We start from the raw sequence: 25,332 nt of genomic DNA, 5'->3' as shown, positions 1-25,332 counted from the left end.
ACAAGATTTGTCACCATTAATATCTGAGTGGGAAAGTGAAACATGGCTCTAATCAAAATAGCAGCAGTCCTTATTTTAGCAACTGAGAAAGATAACCAAATACCATTTTCTATCATTTAGAATATATAATGGGAGCTCCAGGAATTACCACACTCTTGCAGTTTACTCTGTCTCTAGCTTCTTTTACAAATGAAAATCAAGTTCGTTGATCCCATGAGTAACTGAAAAGCCTTAAACTGACACTGAAGAAAGGGTTTTCAAAGGCTTCTGCCAGTTGAAAACATACTTATTGTGTACCTACAACTTCCAAATGTATGTGTGCAGAAAGAATCCAGGGAGACAGCTACTGAATTTACTATCTGCTTGCAAATACATTTTCTAGTTTGTATCCATTGTCCTCCAACATAAAAATTCTGTACTTAAGCGACATAATCCCGCTTAGCCTTTTCGGAGTACCATCACTTAACAGAAAGAAATACTAAAAGAGATTCAATCTATATACCACAGGGACCAGGTCTTTCTCCTGTGTACTAAAGCACAATGTCAAAGCTGAATAAGTACCACATTAAAGTAAAGAAGATACAGAGTTCTGTAATTCAGACATTATCAATGTTTACATAAAAGCACCAATAATAAAAAAAGAATCTTTTATGAGACCATTTGGTCACATTTTTCCTCCTTCCTAGATACACCAGTTTGAAGGATACACATAATGTGACTTACAGAGGCAGCATCATTATTTTAAAGGAATGGCCACAATTCTGGAAGATGATAGGTATTTTTATCAACCATAGCTCTGGTCCATCGTGAAATGAAATCTCCAACCTCTTCATTACTTTTCTCATCGAATCAGCTATGATGGCACTTAATTACCTCCAGAGTCTGCTGAACTTTAATGTTGTGATATACATTAGAATACAACAGTAGGTAATTACTAGGTATAGTCAATATGTGATTTATCAGTTCAAATAGAATCTATTAAAGACAAATAACAGCTAACTGTGGAGTTTGTACCTACTGTCTGTGTTTTTCAAGAACAACATAGCTCTCACAGCTCTAATTTATGGAAATTGCCTTTTATTTATACTGCCTATAATCCTCTCACAACTACTTTGTCCCAAATAATTCTCAAAAATTATTTTCCTCCTTTGCAATAAAATATTTCCATAATACGATTTCTGAATGCCTATTGCCCTTAGTCATACCTTGCTTCTCATCTTACATAGTTGTAGATGAGGAGTAATTACATTGCAATCAGTAAAATTAACTACACCTGGGAAATTCAAAGTCTGTCTTTGAAAGTTTCTTTATCTTTACTAATTTTGTGCATGATTTTCTCTTAGAAGACTATTTTGACCTATAGTATATCTATTAACATGAATGCCAGCAGTAATATTTGGAAGGTATTAGAGAAAAGACTCATGGGTCTAAAGATGTGCTTCTAACCCTAATTACTGCCTGATTACAATATGTTCCACAGGATTAGGTAAATTCTCATTGCAATATAGAGTGATTAAAAAAATACAATAATAGAAATAATAGTCAAAGTACCATTCATATTCTTAAAAAAACACTTCCTAAAAATCTTGTACCTTTGGTTTCCAGCTGACAAAGAAACTTAAACTACATTTAGAAAAGTGATTTCAAAGATCTGAGGACCAATCTGAACTAAGATGAAAACTCTGACACGAAAAAATAGGGCCATAGAGAAAATTGCCAATGGCTCTCGTATTTGCTCCAGAGAAGAAACCTGCAGCGTTTTAAGGCATAAGCCACTTCAGGTTATAATCTTCTCCCTTCTCTTTACCTCCTGTGTGATTAATCTGAGATGTAACAGTTTGGGGAGCTGAAATACTAAAGTGTGCTTTACCTGTTTGGCCTTTCAATATTTTATATTTTGATTGCTTGTCAGCCAGCTCATCACTTTCTCCATACATAAAGTGAAGCTGTCAACAAGAAAAGAGGAAGAACAGATAACCAATCACAAAGAAAATACAGAAAGGTCAAAACCCAGCCAAACCTCATTTTAATTGGATTATATACCTGGAAAGGCAGAAATGAGTTGATGTGAGGTGAACCATGAAAAAGAGAAAATTAATTGAGGAGAGATGAGGACAGGGTGACTCTAAAACAGTGTTAACATTCTCGCCAGCACAATGAGGTGAGGTGAGCAGAGCAAAAGCTGTGTGGTTAACATGGCAGGCCAAATGGGAACACCAGGTGTGAAGGCAGCAGATAGGACATCGCTGATTGTACTGACGAGGAGATTAAATTAAGAGAATAAAAACAGGCCTGTGCCTTAAGTTGGTGATGGAACAGGGTACAATTCAGAATATAATAAAGGGAGCTGGGGAACATGACTTGAATTGTCAGGTAAGCGCAGATATTAAATTCCATCTTTCTAGCAGTTACGAGCTACTCTGATAACATTTGTTTACCAATTAAAAATATTTACCAGTGAAAACCTCTGCACCAGTATCTTCAGGAGTCTTTCTAACTTCAGCATATAAAAATGTCAGTCTCCCCAGTTGTCCCTGAAGATTTTTCTTATTTTATCACTCATTTTAATTTTCTTTTCCTCTTCAGTGTCTTTTCCTTTTAGGAAGAAGCCAGGAGTTACTGCAAGCATGAACTAACTTCTTAATGGTAAAGATCAACTCAACTAGCATTCAAAAGTATTGCTGTCATGTTTGGACAGTAAATCACAGTTTCCTCTGAGATATCTAACACTAAAGAGATAATAAACCCACTGACAAATAGACCTCAACAGGAAACAGATGCAGTCTTGCAAAATTTGAAGATTGGAACCCTTCTGTGACTTTGTTGTGAAACAAGCCCAGAGAACTATTTACATACAGCCAGTAGGCTAATTCTCAAGTCATTATTTTGGTATATAAGAGTCACAGTTCAAATTTCCGAATCAGGTTGCACATAGGCCACTGCAGAATTGAGACTCCACATAAGAAATACAAGTTCCCTCTCCCATGCTCACCTTTAACACTCCCCTAGAGGAGTCCAGCAATGTGCAAATTAGTGGGTTCCAGAATTAACTAAATCTGCATCGTTATGTTTTACAGCTCATGGACTTTTCTTCCATGGATTTACTTTATTATTTTTTTGAATGAATTTTGCTTGTGGCTTCCAAAACATCCTTAGGCAACAGGTTTAATTACCAAGTGGTTTTAAATATACTGGTTTTTTTTTTGTTTTAATCTGCTTCCTGATGATTTCATTGAACATACTCTAGTTCCTCGTCTATAAGAAATAGTGAATAATCATGAATATCAGTGATTTGTTCAGTCAAACTCAACATATCTCTGTATATCATAGGGACAGTACTTCTAGTTAAAGGTCACTGGATAATAAGATTTTTAAATTGAAAATGCAAGACCGTGGAAGAAAGATAATGAAAAAGGACAACTCAATTCATGTAATGTAAAAAAAACTGTAATGTAAAAAGCCACTGTCCAAACACCTGAAGGTCTCTAAGTTGCTGAGACATATGGCAGGAAAACTCACATCTAGCATTATCAGCATTGGTAAAATCACAGTAGTGCCGTACACACAAAACTGCTGCATTCCCTCATGGCAGAAGCCAAAATTGTGGTTCCTCTATTTCACATTGAAATATGGACACATTTTTAACATAAGAAAGCATCTTACAAATGAAGTGGAATTTCAATACAACAACAATGATCCAAATTTTCAGAAGACTTCTACAATGATAGTGACTCACTATAATGCAACGTAGACAATTCTCTATTTTGATAAAAAAAAGCACAACATATTTTCAAAGCTGTGAAATTCAGGTGAATCTACCAGTCCTCAAAATGTAGTACAGCACTAAGTCAGCTACACAAAACTCAGCTCTAATGGTGCTGATGACAAAAACTGCTTAATTTACCTCATTTCAGAATTGCTACAATATCCATAGGTAGTTAGGTCTGGGATTCTGATTAGAGCTCCTGTTCTGTGCTGGACGTTTTGTCAGGTTTCTAACACTTTGCAGGAAAATTTTAACTGCTGTGTGTAATGTATGCATTTTTTCAAAGGCCCTTGCAAAAACTACATACTATATTAAAAACCTCTTGAGGCAACAAGCCCTTCCAACTCCTTTTTTAAATGTGTTTCAGTGTTTCTTTTATAGATAGAATTGATTCAGATTGCTATTGTAAGTCGGGAATAACTGACTGCAGTATTAGAATTAATTTAAATCTACATGAATGTTATATGATAATGAGTATTTCACATGCTAACTTTGGTTTTTTGTGTATACAGTTATTTGGGACAATTACTTTCCTTTTCAGACAAAGTCAGGACTTATAAAAATAGAACAATATTGACAATATTAATATAGATTTCAACACCACCCAACAAAAATAAATTTTGGAGGAAGAATTTTGGCTCTAAAATACAAACTCTGACACTAACTAAAGTTTGACTGTAGTCACTCCAATACAAATAACAAATGAGAGGCAAGAGAGAACCTGCTGATCTCTATATAGGGACAATCCTTTGAGACTGTGTAGCATTTTTCATTATGCAAACCTCTTCAGATATAAATATATCAATAGCTACTGAAAAGTCACTGAAATACCACATTCTTTGTGTATTTGTGTCATGTGTGTGCATCTTTTTGTGTCTCAGTGCAGGCAGAGAGAAAACAGCTATCTTGTAACGTTAACTCAAAAGGGCTGAATTCATCTCTGGCGTCATGAGTATATTGCAGATCCTGGAATTATATCAGCAATAAATATAGCATATTATTTAAATTTATGTTTTCTTCAAACACCTCAGTGGGTTAATAGAGGAGTATACAGCAAAAAGGGAAATATTCTTCCAATTAGTTTAACATGAATTTCAAAGGACAAAGTAAACAACCTAACAAGTAAACTAAAATGCTGATCTTACACTTTCAAAACTGACAAAGCAAGTTTTGTTCCTATTTTTGTATCAGGGAAGTGCCCATTTCTAATTTAACTAACTTCAGCAGAAATAATATTTTTGGAGTTGGTAAAAACAAACAAAAAAATCTGAAAAAAAATAAAGAAATTTACAGATATGTGACAATACCTTTTAAAAAGGAAAGAGCTGTCTCGGTCACTAAAGAATTGCCATTATGATAATACAATATTTTAGTACTTCTGGCAGTACATACAAGAAAACCTGATACTTTGTGCAAGGTCATTGCAAACACAAGATGCATCAACCTGGTGAAGTTCCCACAGCAACATAAATGTTTTTATGAGCAGCAGGTGAATTCCTGCAAAAGACTAAAGCTATTAACAGCTTGGTAAGGAGTACATAATAATAGGTTGTTAACTCAGCCTCCCTGACAAGAACATCAAGAAAGAGCACTTTGAAACTATTAATACTAATAAATTTTAAACAGAGAGAGAATTTTTACATTATGTTTCTTTAAATCAACAAAATAAACATTCATTAGGGTACAAAACTAACAAAACTATGCTGGAATTACTGAATAACATACCCTTTCTATGAATTCAAGTTGGCTAATGAAATCATGAGTTTAAATGATCCTCCAATGTGGATTTTTCATTCCAACAACGACCACCCCCCACCAAAGCCACAGCTTTTATTTAATACATGGTAAAATGCTTATACTAATATTAAACATGGAAATAGTACATTTTATTGCATGAAAATTGAATGGCTGTCCTTAGGCGAGCTTCCTCTTTCCCTTCAGATTTTTCTCCCTTTTCCCTGAACAACTGCTTTGGGGACATCACTACTTAATAAAAAAGAGGTTGCCTATATTATGCAGTCAGTGGCTTTGTCTCCATTTCAGTGTGAAAAAAGTGTTAAAAGTGGAAAACTAATAACAATCTGTCCTTTTGCATGGTTAGTGTGCAGTTGCAATGCAGTCCTAGAAGAAGAATCAAAAAAAAAAGGAACTAACTTTGGTTTTCCCCCAAAAAAGAATACATGTCTTTTTACCTGTATCTCCCCAAATATCTCCTGTATGCATCAAGGATTGCAGGAAAAAACTGCAAGTGAAATGATACATCATATTGGAACATTCCTGCCTTTAGAAAAAGATATAACCTCACTTATGTCTCAAAGTACATATCTTCTTGATTTAATCTGTGAATCCACCTTTATAGTTGCAAAAGAAGAATTTTATGAACAGTAAGTACTTTATGTATTACGAAAACATTATCCAAGCTTCAGTTTTTAAAATAGTTTGGGCTCATAGATGAAGACTGTTGGGAAATTTTAAGCTAGTTCTTCTTTTAAGAAGGTCTAAAGGAAACATTCTGACAGGTTTTAGAGAAATGGAGGCCTGGATATGGTATTTAGCTTATAAATAAGGAAATTATTTTTGCTTAGATGGCCATCTTTTGGCAGGCACGCTAGTTATATTTAGATCATTGCTCACAAAACTCACCATTCTTCTTGTAAAAATGTGTCAGACTTTCAAAACCAAAGTCTGACTCCCAAATGTGCATTAAGGTACCTGATGGAATTACAGCTGTAACTTCAGATGTTACTAAAACTTACTGCACCTAAACTCAAAGGTGAACACAGTGAAAGTAGTCAATAATAACAGCAACAATAACAACAACAACAATAAAAAGTTTTGAGAGTACATTCTCTACCATGTTAATTCAGGATTAAACATGTTAAACTTCTTATCACTTAGTTTTGTTTCTGAAGAGACAACATTTCTTTTTTACAGTATGTTCATCAAAATCATCTGAAGTTTGTCCTTGTGAGCTGAAACTTACTGCAGTATAAAATATCTGCTTCTGATTTTTGACCCTACCTAATCACACGCTTAAGGTTAACAGCTGACTCCTGTGGTTAACATTAGTGTTCTTGCTGTGTCAGTAAACTATTTTTAAAACTATTTTTTTCTGAAGTTCAAGTGCTGAATGTCTAGGAAAAAAATGTTTAATAATTCCTTTTCTTAGGTATCAACCTCTGCTATCAGTGGATTTAGCTTTCTTAGCTTTCTTTGAGGTATGGAACTAGCTGTGTGGTGCTGAGTTGGTTGTCTTGTAATAGTTTGTATAACTACTATGCCTATGTCTTTGAAAGTGTTTGAAAACCATTTATTCAAAACCATTAATGCACTTTTACTACATTTGTGCATCTCTTCTAACAGTTACTGTAATAAGCATTGTATGTGCAATTTTCCTTGGGGAAAATGGTATTGGCTACAGACAAGAACACAAGATCAGCAGAGACTGAACTATATTTTTTTTTTTAAATCAAATCCACTAGGCTTGCTTAAACAGCATTATATTTCTCGTCGAGATTCTTTGCTTCAGCAGGAACGACAATAGTAATAGCTCTGTAGGCTACTTTATTATTAAATACAAAGGTTTAGAAGCTAGCTCTAAATAATTGACGACAACGATTAGGAGACTAGCCAAACCAGGCACCTAATGGAGAAGGCCTAGCTCAGAACTTCTTGGATAAACCCTTTGCTGCATGTAATTGATATTTAGAGGCCAGATTTCTTTTTCTCCTAGTAGTAATTATATCAGTGTCATTAATAATGGCTGCTGCAAGGTCCTTAGGTTCTTTCCTGCAGGCAAAAATTATATCTGGTCAGAGAGACTCATAATTATTCACTCTCATTTTCAACAATTCTGAGACCTATTTTTTCCCCTTTTTAGAATCTAAGGCTTTTACAGTTCTTCCCTTGGGAAACCAGGTTAATAACGGCAGAATAGGAAAACTGAGAAGCTTGTTTAACATCACTTACTATGCTAAAATAAGCTGGTAGATTTCATTTTAATGATGATCTCCCAAAGCGCATTTGTAGTGATTATTTTTTAAAAACATTCACCAGACATGGTTCATTTCCCAGGAGCTCTGAATGGCCGAGAAAGCCAGAGGTGCTCCTTGGAGCCCTGGTGCCTTGCCATGACATGCTGATCTGTTCCTGCAGCTATGCTCAAATACTAAGTTCTGCTTAATACTACTATCCAAAAGCTCTTATACATCCAAATTACTCAATGCTCTTGTTTTTAAGAGAACGTGCTGAAAATGTAATGAAAATGTATTATTGCATGAGCCCTACATTTCTCCTTTCTAGTCACATCAGAAACTTTTAGTTGGAGGCAGCAGATTGCTACTTACGCCTCATATAATTCAAATAATCGAAAAATATTACAGAAGCAAAGTGTTTGCTTTTAAAGAGAATGATTACCACGAGGCTCAAAATTGCCCAGCTTTTAGTACTCGCTGTTTTACACCGAGTATATTCACTGACTGGCCGGGGACCTGAAGTGCTCATATGCTCATTCCTATTGCTATAAGCCTTTTCTTGTTCCCCAGCCTTGTCACTGATGTTGACTTTAAAATTAAGTCAGGAAGCTTGCAAGGGTATCAAGCATGCTATGGTGTGTATAACAACAATAACAGAATATGCCTGGAATAAAAAACAGTACATGCTAACAATCCAGCTGCAACAGTACCAAATGAACTACACTTGCTCATGAATAATGTGACACAGTGTAGACTCCCTTCAGCCTCATGTGGATTGGAGCTGGTGCATATATTACCCTTCATGATTTAAAAAGCTAACATAAAAGCAAAATCTGAACCAAGAAAGTAATAGCTGGTACTTAAGGGAAATAGGGAAGTTGTAACATAGTTGTGTCAGAAGAAATGTGATCCTTCTAACTCAGTTAAACATTATGCAAAATTGTAATTAAAGAGGTGGAAAGACTGAAGCGGTTTAGCTATTTAAGTAGTAGGGAGGTTGAGGCTCAATGAACCTCACACATGTCATATAGACCTCACAGAAAGGCATACGGCTACAGAAGAGAAATGACTAATTTTACTTCACCTTTCCAAACCGTCACCCAGAAATTCAGAGGATTGACTGATCTACATGACGTGGCTTCTTATAAGAAATATCCATATCTTGTCTAATGAGAACATGTACGGCTGCTGCTCATTTAGGTTAGATTCCAGCCAATACTCAAATAGGGTCAGGTTCTGTCTGAGCAGAACTGAATTAATCTGTGAAGATCATAATGACATATAACTTTAGCTGGAGAAGACACAGAGGAACATTTGTTGTACTAAACCGGGATGAGTCACACCCTACACTGGCAGTTCACATGGGAAAGAACGCTGGAATGAAACAACTTGGGCAAGTGTGTGAAAGCAAGCTTGATGCATTCCCAGGGCTTCCAGGACTGTGCAATTGCTGTGCTACTCTTCAGTGGGGTACTGAGCATAGCACAAAATTATCTGTTCCTCAAGAAGTGTGGAAAAAGATGGTAAGGGTATCAGTTCATACCTCTGTACATGCAGCGAGCGGCGCCACATCTTTTTGCTGTCAAAGCGCAGAGTACGTAATCTATTGTACATATACACTTCTATGGCTTTGAAATAATATGGTGCACATATTTCTCAACAGAGATGCTCTAAACTATAGAATACTATTGTAGGCAAACAATTCTGAAAGACAAAATTACTTTATTGTTTATAATTTTCTATATTAATTTTTGTAAAAATAATTCTGTCATTCGAAACATCACGCATTGATAGTCTTAAATCTTCACAGTATTCCTATCAAGTCGTTTACCTCAAGGTTTCTTATGTATTTGACTCCTCAAATTCAGGATGGCTCATTTTAATTCATATTAATGAATACTCAAAGAAATAGTGTTTATTTTAATATTAGATTTTAAGAAGGAGCATAGTTTCTCATATAAGTTAATACAGCTGTAGACTGATAGAAAAATTAACAAGGTCATACTGCTTTCTAATTCTTTAAATCTAGTACTTTATCTCTTTGCTTCATCAGCTCTTCATCTCTTTTTAAAATCTCATTGGAAAACTAATTTCCCCCTTGCCTCTACTGCTCGGTTATTTTCTCTCTTCTATTTATTAATTCAACTCTAAATAATACTGGAATGGAGGAAAAGTCATATCTGACATCCTACATGTCCTGTCCACTCACTGTCATATGGAGGTGGGTTAAAATTTTTCTGTGAAAACTGCCTGTGTGTTGCAAATTGAGTCTGCCAACAAAATTAAGCATTTTGTCAAAGGGATTTGGCTTTAGTGTAAATTTCATGAAAAGACAAGAAAGCAAAGAACCATCAGCCAGTCCCTCCATCCTACATTCTGCCCCAAAAGATATTCTCTATTTGGAGATGTCATTGCAATGCCTTGGGATATTGCCTGGGTACATCCCATTAAAATCTCTTCTCTACAGACAGGCTTCCTCAGCTAATTATATTCTCATGTATGTAAGAGAAAATACAATCCAGCTGCTGTATTTGGGCCATACGGGAGAACTTAATACAGTTGCTGATACGTATACAGCTTGATATGCTTAATACAGCTCTCAGGGAGCATTGATTTTTTATAATTAACTCCAAGAGTTTGGGTGGAAAAGGGGAGGAATGAGCATTTTCCCATTCAGCTGCACTACCTGAAGTGCACCTGGTATGGTTTGTAACCACTGCGTACCGTGTTTCTTTTCCCGGGAGGGAATTCCTACAGAAGGAATCAGCTTCATTACAAGGCTGTACCAAGGCCATACCTTATCCCATTCCTCCACCTGACTCGAACACGTGACCTTTTTGGCAAGAGGTAAATAGATTATGGTGCCCTGGAATCTTTCAAAAAGTAAAAGCTTTGGTCTGTGTCTGAGCAATAGTTTTAAAGTATAAAAGGAAAGTTGATTACTATTAGCAAAGAAACTGAGATTATATTGATATCTGGAGTTTGATTTTTAAAGGAAAAGATAATATTACCTATGAGATTTTTTTATTTTAAAAATACTGGGCTGTTTGTGGAAGATATTAAAGGATTATAAAATAGAATGGATAGATAACAGATTGCAGAATAGGGCAGACATCGTGTGTCAACAGAGATAATTTGCAAATATTTAGTATCTGTGAAGACTACAAAGAAGGTCTATGAAGAAATGCTTTTCAGAATACAACTTAAATCTCTAAGGTCAAACATTTAACGGATTTTTTGTGTGTTGCTGTAAAGACTCACTTATCGTCTAAGGTGACAAATGTTGCTAACTGTATAGGTTTCAGAATTATTTATAATCTAGCAGAAATAAGATATTTCATCTATCAGGCCTCAACATCCAGTATTATTTCAGGATCATGATATTCTGTCTCTGATTGTATCACATAGCTATTCAAGCCATGGAAAACTTTTTCTCTTTACTATGAATGACAAAAAATCATAGCACCTTGGACTGAATGTCTAGGAATTTTTCTTCTCCTCACAGGCCAAGTCAGCTCTCTAATTATGTCCTAGGTCAGCTTCTGTTCACTGCACTTTTGGCTGAAAAGCTGCAGAACAAAGTGACCTCTTGTCAGCCAACCACATAAATATGTGCCAGTGTATTCCTAAATAAGAAACTAAAAAACTGTACAATCCATATAGAATTAGCTCACAACGAAGTTTTGTTATTTTCTCAAGATTTTAATTTTTAGAGACAGATAGAAAGCCAAACAATATTTTTTTACGTTATGATTCTGAGTATTTTGCAGCAACTCACTGAAGAAATGAAGGTCATATGGAAGAAGGTGCTTTAAAGCAGACAAATTACTGAGCTGCTTTATTATATTTTTAATTTAATGTATGTGTTCCATACTTGTAGCTTATTGACATCCTTGTATAACTTTCCTTCTCTATATCTTTATTATTTGTTAGAGTCTTTCTCAGAAGATGCGAATATTTTTCACAGAGAGGGCTTGATCTTTCTGTGAGCAATTTGTATTGCACAAGAGTGCAAATATAAGTTTCTTGCATATTTAGCACATCTAGCCTCCTTCTCTTGTTCTGATTGCTCTGGATATGCATGGAAAGATGCATCTCTGTGTTCTGGGTTCACCGTCACTAATTTGTCTTATAAAATTGTTGGAAACTGTCCCATTTTGTGGAGTGCTCACAGTAGTTTATTAGCTACTTGATTTCTGTAAGTTTACATATCTTTCACAAAACCTTGGGAGCACATGACAAGATATGACTTCCATTTATGAGCTGCAAAATTCCTACTGGTTATAATTAAAAGCAAGCATGCTCCCCTAGCAGGCTCCCCGATGTCATCTTGATAATTTTGCAAATGTCAACAAGGTATCTTATAAGAAATAGCAGTTCATACTTGTGAAACTTTAAAATCCTGCAGAGTTCTTCAGAGTTTCACAAAGTTATGAAACCGATACAATCTGTTGAAACTGGGGTATTTAGTGTTTGTATTTGATGGAGACATTCAATTTCTTGTATTGCATAAAAGCCTCTTCTCTTTTTTAAACACAAATAAAAGGATAAGGATAAGACTTCAAAAGTTGTTCTATTTTCCTAATTAGTGTGTTTTTATTAGTACCTAAGGATACTGTTCTCTGCATTTTTATTGACTACATAAGACATTAATAAAATTTCTGAGCTTCTCATACTCAACTTGCTCTTGAATTTTAGCTGAATTTTTTACTCTTCAGTAGAGGGATGTCTTTGTGGTAAATTCATATTAAATCCAGTAGACAATTATTTCACTTTTATCACATTTCTTGTGGGTATGCAACACCATCTCTATTCTGTCACTGCTGCTGAGAATACAAATGCTGACATTTCCTTCTTTGAGAGTTACTGGGAAGCCTGAAACGTTACAGTTTGACTTGCTGTATCTACCCCTGACATCTTTTTTTTCAATATACAAATCGTATTTGCAATTGACCACTATACTTACGCAGTATTAAAGTTACAATGCACATTTCTTCAGCACTATATAAATATAATTTTCATTTAATACTGCAAATCAGCAGACTGACTTCCAGTACTAGATTATTCATCTCTCTGCTCTAGAATCTGGTCTCCAAGAGAGTTCTTCAAAATCTGTTACACATCTATTCCTCTGCTCAAATAAGTGATCTTACTGCTATGGCTTCATTCTGCCTATTATATTGCATTGCCTGTTCTAACTTACTAAAAAAAGGTGCGTTCAAGTGCTGTGCATTTAGTTCAGTTAGTCACTTAGGGAGAAAATAACCCCTGTGCAACAGTACTAGAAGATGCTAGCAGTTCATTTATCTCCCTACACCTGAGGGAAGAGAAGTTTATAGTTAAAAGAGACTCCTTATGCACTATAAAAGGTGAAAACAGAAAATGTTTCTTTTTTTTTTTGGTAGAAATGGATAGGAGTGGTTTAAACTATATAACAAAGGGCTGTGAAGCTGGTGTATCTAGTCTTGCTGCACAACAGACAAGTCTAAGCAATGTGTAGACCTCTACGGAGAGCTATTTGCCATGTCATTCAATATTGCCAGATACTGGCAGATAAATCTATTGATAAAAGTTTTTTATAAATGTAAGTTTTATAATTTAACATCCGTATGAATAGTCTTGATTATTTGAAATTGTTCCTATTCAACTGAATAAAATCTCACTGTTTCTCTTGTTTAATTCACTTGGTTATTATTTTAATATCAACAAACAAAACAAGGGCAGGGCAAGTCATAATGCAGCTTACTATGGTAATTGATCAAAATCTGAAGGACTTCCATCAGTATAGGAAAGTAAGGTTTCCTTGCTTTGGCTACCAAATATCATAAGCAATCTGTCTTATCCCTCTAGCTGTGCTACTTAAATTGTTTGGATTTTTTCCCAGTTTACCCTTTTTTCTGCATCATTAAAGCTGCATAATCCCAATAGAGAAGTGCATCCAAGGAAGAAAATTCTCAGCTATTTTACAGAGCCTAACGTCCCTAAATCTTTCTTTCATGACTTGGCTTATATTTCTGTTCTTTGTGGTCTTCTCACATATCCATTAGTTCCATTGTGACTTTCAGATGGGAGCAGAGAAACAGCAAGAACTGACTTAGCAGGCGACTGTTTAAAGTATGGACACCAAAAAAATCCTGCCTATGTCTCTAGGAATGAAGGCACTGATTAGCGTTAAATTTTACACTGCAAGTGCAACGTCCTGTAGCCAACTGGAAATGATGAAATGCATCTTGTGCTTTGGGAGAAGCAGGCTTCAAATCATGCTTTCATGAGATGTGCTGTGCGTGCACCTTGTACCTTTACTTGTTATGCATGTTGTTGCCCATTTCTGTGTGAAATCACATAATTTTGACAGAATGCCAGAAATTTGACATGAATGCCATGCAGTTTCTCTCTCTTGTAACCTTTTGTAACCCTCTAAACAAGGCTGGTGCACTCTCAATTAAGCACAGATTATTGCTAAATAATGCTGCAAAATTAAATCACATTGACATTCACCTTAATTGTATTGTTTCAGTGTCACTCTAACGTAAAGTTTTTACAGTCCATAAGTCAAAATATGTTCAAGCATATGATCCATTTATCCATGTTCATAAATGTAGTTACTATGAGACAGGTTTATCTACTGCTGCCTGCTGCTCTACTTGGTTTTGACATGAAACAAGACAGTCATTAACAAGTCAGAAGTAAAAAAACAAAAAACCAATACAAAATAAAACGTCTACTTATATAGCATTGTACGTGTGATCAAGTGAAAAGTTTAAGTACGTTTTTTTAACTATTAAAAATAGGAAACATATTGCTCTTTAGGATCTGAGTTTGGGTGATGCTGTGAGACCTACTTTCTCATAGTACTTGATCTCGTAGTCCAGAATGGCTCCATGGGGAAAGTCCGGCTCTTGCCAGGAGAGGGCAATGCTGTTTTGGGAAGCCCAGTCCTTCCTTACCATACCTATCAAGGAGGGTGCTGCAAGGGAAAAGGATAACTAAGGGTTAAAGACGAAGCACACGGTTTATGCTTTCAACCTGCTGTCTTAGGATACCAACCCGAGGTAACTTTGAGTGACCTCCAGGCACAAAAGCATGACAGATGGCAATTCTCAGGGACACCATATAACCAGGAATTAATGTCTCAAGTACATACCAGTCACTCCTTTGTTAAAGTGCAGACAGCTTCTGAAAAATGGTTATATAGAAAAAACACAGAGAGGAGCGCCTGTGCCGGTCCCCACCGCCAGCTGCACGCAACCAGGTTGCGCTGCTGGCTCCGAGGACATCGCGTCCAGAGCAAAACTGTGTTTCAGAGACAGTAAATTCTACATTCAGCATAATCTGCATTAAATGTCATAATTCAACTGTGTAAAATGTACTTTCCTTTTACTCTTTGGGGTAAAATAAAGTGACGCAGCTTAAAACAGATGTAATGAATCCTGTTTCTGCTAGCTGGGCTGGCAGCAGCCAAGGGCATTTTAGCCCATCAGTGAGGTAGCTGTGTGCACAGAAGAGCCAGCTTGTTAGAGGAGGCCAGTGGCAGGGATTGGGTTACAGGCAAACTGTGGGAGCAAAGGTGCCCCCAAACCTACCTGCTGTAATTGATACTGGAGGTCTGCAGCAGTGCAGCAAGTAGGAACCGCTTCCAGCAGCTTTTGGGAGGGACCCAACATGGATGGATGCACCCAAGAGCCAAATTATCTCACTATGGGATTAACTAATTTTAAGAACTGGATTTTCTGCCCTTTTGGAAAAGAAGGTGCACTGTTATCTATGCAATAATTTCAAATGGTGCAAAAATTGCATTCTAGAAAACAGTCTTTGCTTATTTTATTAATCCGGTCAAGCATGTCAAAGGAGGTCTAATATTCTCCAGACACTAATGATGTTTTAGTAGTATTGATGTGCAGCTTTCCCAAATGTTACAACAAAACCAGTCATGTTGTTCAACAGTCTTGAAGACAACTGAGAAAGCTGAGCAAGCCAGCTACCATTAAAAAAAAAAGTTCTTGCAGTGGTTCACAGCTTTTGCTATTTGTCTTCCCAGTAACAAATATCACTTTATTACACACCCTCCCCCATTGGCCTCTATTATGAATCTTACTTAACTTCTTCTAAGCTTCCAAGGAGCTGTCTCCTAAAAATAACACATTTTTATGACTCTCTTTTTTATCTTTTGAATGAAAGAGTCTCCCTAGGAAAATGAAACAAGAATCTGCTTCTAGTCACAAAATTTCACGCCCTAGTTTTCTTTCCTGTAAATATTTCAGGAAGTTTAAGAAATGAAAACAATAAACAAATTCTAGAATGAAAACAAATAGTAAAGAAAACAAAACTGGTCACTTTCCTTTGAAAAAAGGGAAACTCTACACACAGACATGTACATAATGATCTCTTTCTCTGTGACAGTGCGTTTAGTTGAGAGAGAAAATAAACTTCCATCCACTGTCAATCTTCCCTATTCTGTGGTATAATAGCCGAGTCCTCTCTGATGTGAAAAAAACCCAACCCAACACGTAACACTAAATGAAAAAAACCTACCAAAAGTATTAAGTGGACAAAACAGAGCTTACACAGGAAACTGTCCTACACCTGTACTTATATCATTTTAACCACAGGTCTGATGCAAGGGAATGAGAGAAAAAAAGAATTTCTGCCATGTTGAATAAAGGATCAACCTATTTTTAAGTAATGTAATGTACTTACATTACAACAGCATAATGTAAGTAACTGAACAGAACAAAATACAAATAAATAAGTTAAAATGTTTAACTACTCCCTCGGTTTAAATGAAATTTTGATTCTTGAAATTGAGGGTGAAGCTGAGCACTCGCAATATTTCTCAGGGGTAAAATCAGCTATTTCAAGCAGGGAACAAAGCTAGGTCTGTTTAAAGACAACAGGAGCTAGGAAACATGGATTTGTAGTTGCTAAACACTGATCATGGGCCTATGAGGGCAATTGCTTATACACATTTGTTTACCATTTGCTGGTTTTGAGTCATTCACTGGTATTGAGCTACGATTTATGGGCAGGTCCGAGGGAGCTATAGCAGCCTTTCACATACGTCTGATACACCCTGTGCAGCTGCTCACAGGTGAGGGACAGTGGCTGGGCCACCTTCCCCAGCACATCATGGCTTCATCTCACTGCATTTGGGGGTTCACTGGTCAGACAACCATATCCTTGTGAAATGATTGAGCTTGATTACAGAAAACACCAGGATAAACTGTGGATATAATTATATTTTCAGCCCTTCTAGGCTTTTTAAATATAGATAACTACTATTACACGTCTTCAAATTATGACCTAACCTTTACAAGCTTTTCATATATACCACATGGTGTGTTTTTCTTTGGGTTCTGATTTCCAAATTTATACAGTAATTTATGTGTTTTTTCAGCCTGAGCTCACCGCAGTAACTTCCATTTGAGTAAGCCCATGTCAAAACACAGTCCTGGCACAACAGAAGATCATCTCAAATGTTCAGTATGTGTAGTAGCCTATGTCTTCTCCCTGGGAAACAACTCCATAGCAAAATAATGGAAAAAAATTACTTCAACCCTCTCCTAAGCCAGCTGTGCTTGACCTGCACTTGAAACTGAAACTCCCATACAGCAAGGCTCACATCACACCTGTAGCACTGTGCCAGCACTGCATCCTCTATATCAAAATGCGAAGGTGTGTACATAAGGCTGTGAATATGAGAAGCGTATTTGTGTTTGTATCAGGGTATCAGGCAAAACCAAGGTGTACTTTTTAACAAGTCACAAAAGAGTCACCATTAACTATTTCTTATATGTTCAGAAGGATGACCCTATACTTGTCATACAGAGGTTATCTATTCACACCTCAGTCGAAATAATGACTTTTAGGAAAAGGATCCAGTCAGAAATTTATTGTACGAAGAAACAGACAAATAAACCCAAGCAATCAAAAGCTGCAGCAGGCTCAGCTTCTATTTCTTTAGTTGTTGTGAAGTGCTACCAAAAGCAGTACTTTCTGTGGAGAAATATCAGCTTCTTATAACAGTTGCTCACTAGAGCAGAAGTTATTTAGACCCTAAAGATCCTATCCATTTATTGTTAAAGCTATTTTTAACCAGAAAATTGTAAGATAGGTAAATCCTATGAAGACTGCTCTAATGTTCCTATGATGAATCAATGGGAAGCTCTTTTAATTAGTTGTTTGAAATCCAGTAGCTGCAGGAGAGCTCTAATTTGGTTACCCAATGAAACCATTTGAAAAAAAAAAAGCTTAGAAGCTCAGCATGGCTTTTAATCACTTTAATGGAAGCATTTTCTTGCCATTGGTACTAGGCTGAAGGACGGTTTCTGGCTCTTGAGCTCAGTGCTGATCTCTGTTCTGTACTGTGGATTCTTGGCACCATCTGCTCTCTGTGTTTTCCTCTACACTGTTATAAATTTCTTAAATTGCGATGTCATCTACAATGCTGTGAGCTCCTCATTTAATTTAGTCTGATAAGTTTCTTTGTCTTTTCAAATTTGTATTGAATAATTAAAGTTCATTGCTTAATTCAGAGTAAGCTTATTTTATTCTAAATCTCTTTTGCTTCTCTTTTTCAGAATCCTTTTTCTCATGCACTACACAAAGGGCAGAAAATGTGTATTTTAAATGAAGATTGGATTCTAGTGCCATTTCTCTAGAGACTTTGTCTTCTTCTGAAGTTGACTTCCATTATCTGTAACTGTCTGATTCCAAAATAGGTGATCTGCAGGATTTCTGAAGCTTTTTTCCTTTAGTCCATATTCTAATTTTCCAATTTCTTGTTTCATACTGTTTAAAGTAGGTAAAAGAATTTCCAGCATTTCTCCCCTGGCTTCCAGGGTTGAACAACTTTGATATGGTGCCCATTCACTATGAAGAGGCTTCAGACTCAATGGCAGCTGATGACAAAAGCTCACCTGATATCTGTCTGTACATGGAGCACTCTGCCTCTCTGGTATCTCATTTCAAATCTTAATTCTTTGGTGAAGAAAAACCATGATAGCTCAATGGCATTTTACTGGCTGGAAGATAGGCCCTACCAGGTATGCACAATTATTTTCTTGTTAAAAAATCTGCCATCCAACAAACAAGAACAGCTGCATCACCGTTGTCCTCTTCCCTCCTCCCCCTTCCTTGTGTCTGTTTTGGCCAAGGCCAAAGAAGTGCCAGCAGATACAAATTTGGAGGGGAGGGAGTGGAAGGGTGATCTGAACTGTACACATGATGTGGTGAGGACTGCAACTTCACTCCTTTGGACACCATCATCTTGAGAAGGCTGTGGGTCTCAATGCCATTTGGGATAACGCGGTCTAGTTTAGTTAGATGTTTCTATACTTCTACCATTACCAATAATAATCTGAACTGCATAATTACGTGTTATTCTTTCCTCAAGACCTCTGCCTGCTTCAAGGCACAGGAAAGACCATACTCATCAAAACAGAGGGCTTTGTCACACGTTTTCTGAGTAAGGGTTTCCCAACAGAGGAGGGAATCCAGTCCCCTCCCTGTCTCTTCTTTCTTTCCTACCTCAGCCACTTCCCAACTGGAGCTGGGGGAAAATACTGACTGAGGCCCAGTCAGCAACCTTGCTTCTCTTTGAAAACTCATTAATTGATCCCTCCTAGCTTCATATGATACAGATAGAGGAGGAAACATGTCAACATCCAGCAGGGAGCCTGCATTCCTCTTGTTGAGGAACAATTTCTTTCACGAAGGGAAGGACAGTTGAGGGTGGAAGAAATATCAATGCTGCAAGGACTGATTTAGGTTGACTTGTGTTTCATGACTATGTTGGTCAGAAAACAAAAGAAGACGGCTTTCCTGTTCATTAAGAGAAAAGAACTTTTTTAAGCTTATATCACAGGTTAACGGCATGAATTAAATCACACAGTAAACTGTTCTTAACACTACGAAAGCTATGGTTATATTATAATCCAAACTCCGTTCAACAAAAATTTTAGGAAATTAATGAAACAGAATATGCTATAAGTATATCTACTTTCAAATGTTTTCTCCTTTTCCTTGATTAGAATACTAGAAAGTTCTTTTGTAAACTACTGATAATATTAGATTAAAAAGGAAAAAGTGGCCTAGAGTTGTGTTTCTCTTTATAAATACAGCTACACTTAAAAAAAAACTGTCAAATTTTTGTCAAACCATACATATGTGGTCTTTGTAATTGTTAATTATAGAGATATACAGAGGTTCAATTTTCAAGTGCTTTTCCGGATGGTAAAAACAACGTTTGCACCTTTTTCTATACCAGAAAATGATACTATATTTTATGCTATTATGTTTATTTCTCCAGCCTAGGTTCTGTAACTATATTATAATTTCTATACTATGGGACACTGAGTATGATTTTATATTATTCATAGCAATAAATGAAGTCTGAGATTTTATTCATGATCCCACACTTGGAAAAATTGTTATTTCAGAGCACAGTAAGAAAAATATTGATTTTACTTCTGATTCTAGAAAGTCTGTAAGAAAGGTAATAAGCAATAAAAAGATGCTTTCTTAGGGAAGACATTTTACTCCACTAACAGAACTGGAAGTAATGAAACAACACTTCCTGATCAGTGATAATGCCTCCAGTGCTATTAGCATTTGAGCTATTTACCAAGGAAGGATTTACCAGAGAAGCTGAGGCCAAAAGCCTTCAGTCTTCTTTACTAATGCCATGCGTGACACGTATTATTGGTCAACTGACAAGGATGCAGTCATGCTCCTTATCATCTACAGCGGTCTTCATTCCTGCAAAATGATTATTAGTCCTCCAGTAGATATGCATTTCATCCTTTTTTTCTTTTGTGTTTGCTTGTTAATCTTTCTGTTGCTATCTTTGTAGGATAAGGCAAAAGAGATTATTTTATGAGTGAAGACTGTTATATGGATTCAGGAGACCTATGTTTATATTCTTTTCTGGTTGTGCTCTAATGATTTTCTTTAATCTTTTGACTGAGCTATCATAACGTACAATATGAATGTCAATACCTTCCATTATTTCCAATATGTGAGCACTTTCATGTTAGAAGTTTGTGTGTGTGTGTGTGTGTCTACAAAAAAGACTAAAAACTAGCGCAAGTTTACATGGAAAAAATCATGGAAATATGAACATAAATTAAACTTTTGTAAAAAAAAAGTCAGTTCATAGCCCACCTCTCTCTATTTTAAAGATGTCCACATGGTTGAAACATCTTTGGGTTTATGCTGAATTCAGTAAGAATTATTTTTCTTACCGTACAAGGCTGCTTTCGATTAGTACAGAAACTAGATAAGATATTTGATTCTTCACATAATAGAGTCTTTTATCTTCCTAATCATTTCAGTGGTAATTCATAATTATAATGCTTGGATGGGATATCATTACTGGCACTAACCTTGGAGTTCAAAGTTGAGCATGGAGTTTTCCTGACAAGGCATCAGAGCTAGCAAATTAACAAGTTTGGGGTGAAAAATAATGTTTTTACTTTATTTTCTTACACTAGTTCCCTGAAGGTTTGCATTCAAAAGACAGCATGACAGTATGCTTCTTTTGAAGCCCTCCATTTACTGAAAAATAGGCCTCCAGCAAGCTATAATTATCATCTCTCCCTCCATTTTAAATTCTTTCCCCTTGCAGATTTTCTTTGCTTGCTCAGGAATGGTGGATGGAAGCCAAGTGAACCTAATACCATTATCAAAAAACAGATTCTGCTGCAGTATTATGGGCTAAAGGCCATGATAGATGCAACCCCCAAACTTCCTTGAGGCTAAACGTAGCTTCAACATAATTCTTTCCCCACTATGTTCCATAATGCAATTCTTTTTCCCTTGCTGCTTAATTTCTCTCTCATCTATTGTTGATCTTATGTATAAAGACAGTAATTATTCACCCATATGATTTTGCAACACTACAGATTTTCTTTCACTTACAGAATGTGCTGCTATTCATTATTTTGGATTATAGCAGAAGATACTTAAAAGCAATCACATAAAATAAAGCCTTATCATCTGTCAGTCAGCCTGTGTGGATGTTCTGTTCTCTCTGATGAGGTATATGTGCAAAACCCCTCAAATTTAAAAAGTATTGTGAGATATTTGGCATAATTTATAATACAGTGAACAATTTAAAATATTTTAAAAAATGTTTCTTTAAATAACAGTAGCTTAAAAAATCACACAAATGTTTTACATATACGTATGTTTTAAGGAGTTACTTTATACGTTCTGTACTTCTGAAGTAAGCAGAATAAGCTCAGTTCAAACAAGCTTAGTGGAAGGGTGTGATTTCAGGAATCACATGCAAACAAAAAAAAAAATCTACAAAAACTGAAAAGGGCCACCTATCATATAAATGGAAATCATGTCAAATCAATGCCCTCTGACAACCAAAGGGATCTGCATCAGAATGAGCAGATTCTTGGCTCCCTTCCATTGCCACTTATTGCTGGAGCAGCAGGAGATGATAAGTGGCTTAAAGACCTAACAGGTCACTGGGATTCCTGAGGGACCAGCTCTCCCAAAATCAGAGTTTCTCTGTCCTTGTTTGGCAGAAGACAACACTATGTTCATGTGGCACTGGCATACCAGCTCACATCAGATAGCAACAACATACGTGGCTGAATGGCACAGCAAGAACATAGTAGCTGGGGAAAAAAGCCTTTCACTTCATTTGCTCCTTCCAGGCATTTTGTTCTGGATCAGGTGACAAACTATTTGACGGCACAGGGAAGGGTGCCTTCCTACCTTCTCTTATAATGATTATTAACACTGTTGTGGTACCTACAGCAGAATTAACAGAATACTATGTTCTTAACCAGTAGATTTGCTGCTTTCACAAGCTGAAATGTTATGTGTTGTATTGTTCACTGCTCCTCCTGACTCAGACATTGTGGCAAACCAGTGACTGTCGGCTGGTGGCACATACTATTTGAAACTGGTGTGCGTGCTCTCCTGGTGAACTAATCCTGACATGCAGGATTCCTCTTAAAAATGAAGGCAGAGTGGCTTATAGGGTTTCTTTTTTAGGAAACCTGGGCTAAAAGAGAAGGAGGTGGGAGAAATCAGTTTATCAGCAGATTCAGACTGCTCCTATAATGATGTTAATCAGAGTGAAAAAAAGATGTGTTCCAGCCAACGTGTTATGTAAGTTATAAACATCATGCCAGCACTGCTAGGTGCCCTGTAATGTGGGGAAAACTTACAGTGACACATTTCTCTGGAGAACTCTGTTTTCAACATCCTAATATAACCTGGGAATTGCTATAATTTATCGGAAATACAATTTGAGATTAAGAAGGTGTCATTTATTGCAACAAAGTGTCATTATGGAAACAGAGCTGTAAGTAAGTCTCATTCAGCAACAACCCCTCAAGGGTCAACTGGGACCAAATTGCTCTGCAGAATTTCCTGCTGCTAAATTGATCACAGAAGTTTGAAAATAAAATAAAAGGTTAAAAAGCACTAGGAAATCTGCAATCTTTTCACTCCATTAATTGCTACTCATCCTGTAATGTAACAAAGACGAACCTAAAATGTACACTCATTTCAACAAATCTTTCCTGCTCTTGTTTATATCAAAATATGAGCCTACATCAGATTGTAGGTCGCTTTCTGTCAAACAGTACTTCACAGGTCTGAAAGAGGGTTTGCTTTTAGCAAGAAAATAATGAATATTTTATTTGAACATATTCTGTGAACCATCTGTAAAAGCTGTCTTTCTTGGCATGCGCAGAAAATGTCAGAGCTACTGTACTTCAACCTTTTGAGTGAATATGTGTAAGTGCATGGAGACACATCTGATACTGACTTAAAATGCGCATCTTCAAACAATTTCCTCACAAATGTTGATTTTGACAAAGCATTTTATAAATCAATCACAGTGATGGTAAATAAATATGCCTTCATAAATTAATTCTGCCAGTGATGTTACAACCAAAACCACATTATATATTATATAATATATGTCATATATTATCTATTTTGTATTATATATTTGCTAAAAAGATTCCAAAACTATCCTTTCATCTGTTCTTTACAAAGAGTCATTGGATAACAATAAATGCTATGCTTTAGTCTATCTCTGTTTTACATAAGGTTAAGTATCTTTTAGAACTTTAATATGTAGACCTATGCACAGAAAAGCACACCCTTTTAAACTCTGGCATACAGATAATGAGAAACACTCCTAGGCGGCCAGTAAGTCACTGGTTTGTACTTGAGGTACATGAATCATTGAAAAGCACTGTTGCTGTCAAATGTATGTTAAGTGTTCAATTTCTAGTCAAGTAGGGTGGAATTCATTTTACTTGACTCAAGTAATTTAAAAACTGGGGTTTAGTTTTGGCAAGTTGTTTTGATTCCCTCTGTAGTTAGAGGGAGACAGGCAACTCCAAAGGCCAATTTATCATACCTGTCACAGACACCATCTTAGGACGGCACAGATTGCACACTGGAGCTGCCTGTTTAGATGCTGAACTTCGAGATGGCTGCCAGTAGATCAAACGCAACCCCTAGTTTCAGCCACAGTGTTCAATACATGCATCACTACTATTAGCACAGAAGCTTAGTACAAAAACAGCCATGGATATTCTTTAAAGGTGACCTCTAGAGCAAAACAAGAGTGATTTTAGATATGTCAACATCCTAAAAGTGTTTTTTTCACTTGTGCATGTCTATATGACCCAAGACAGTGTCACACAGACATATCTGAGTCAGACAGTTAGCTTGTATACTGAAACTAATACATACTGATGAGGTGAGGTTAAGGAAAGATGATGCACACTGCTTATGTGCAAATAATTGCAGTCTACAAAGGTAAGTTGCAGTAATTCTCTCCTGCTTTCTGTGAATGGCAGAAGAAGAGAATTAAGGAGAGAAGTAGCATGGTCAAGTTACCAAGAAACCATAGATAAAATATCAGGGAACACCCTATGTAGTGAGAGAGCATTTACATCTTCTATCAGATCACGGGGATGTTTGCACACCTCTGAGCCTGAGGATAGGGTCTCATGGTAAGTGACAGAAGCAATGACTCTTGAAGGCAAATCAACCCTAAAAGCAAACAGCAGTCAGGTGGAATGGATGGATAGTCTTTCTCATCTTTAACTTCCATTATGTATAGGATCTGAGGTTCAGAAGAGGCAGTGGCTCTTTCTGGACTGCTGTACTCATATATCCTGAAAACATGTCACACTAATACTAAATGTGTTTGAAAAATAAATGCCTTTTTTGTGTTTTTCCCTTTCAAGACGATTGAGTCTCTTCTATTCACAAAGACAAAACTCCCCAGAGTTTAAGAACCGTTGGGAGCTGAAGAATTTTCATGTTTCTGACTTGTATAAAAATTAAACCAGCAAGAAAACAGAGCAGCCTAGAAATTCGATCAGACGATGGGCAGTAAACGATGTTTCAAAGGAAGATTTGTGGAATCCTGGGCAATTATGGAATAACTTCTGAAAAGGGAAGCTTCTTCAACTATTAGCTACTACTTAGCTCATACTCTGAAGCTTGTGGTTTTATACTTATTACACATAGCCATCCTCATGCACTGACAGACAATCTCCTGACAGAGATCCAGGTGAGACACCTGAGCATTCACACTTCCAG

The 25,332-nt window shown here is 36.5% G+C and overlaps 1 protein-coding gene across 2 annotated transcripts in view; it reads right to left on the bottom strand.

Annotated features, from left to right (window-relative positions):
* The window catches only part of EPHA6 (EPH receptor A6), a 524,520-nt gene that overhangs the window by 145,384 nt on the left and 353,804 nt on the right, over positions 1-25,332 (bottom strand). For both annotated transcript variants that reach the window (XM_068395269.1, XM_068395270.1), the window contains one exon: positions 14,583-14,707. In XM_068395269.1, coding sequence (XP_068251370.1) covers positions 14,583-14,707 — 125 coding nt within the window. The remainder of the gene's footprint in view (positions 1-14,582; positions 14,708-25,332) is intronic.

This window comes from Nyctibius grandis, chromosome 2 (genome assembly GCF_013368605.1).
Source record: "Nyctibius grandis isolate bNycGra1 chromosome 2, bNycGra1.pri, whole genome shotgun sequence".
In the NCBI taxonomy this organism is placed as follows: Eukaryota; Metazoa; Chordata; class Aves; order Nyctibiiformes; family Nyctibiidae; genus Nyctibius; species Nyctibius grandis.
Note: the sequence above shows the minus strand (reverse complement) of the source record. Positions and strands in the feature narration are given on the sequence as shown.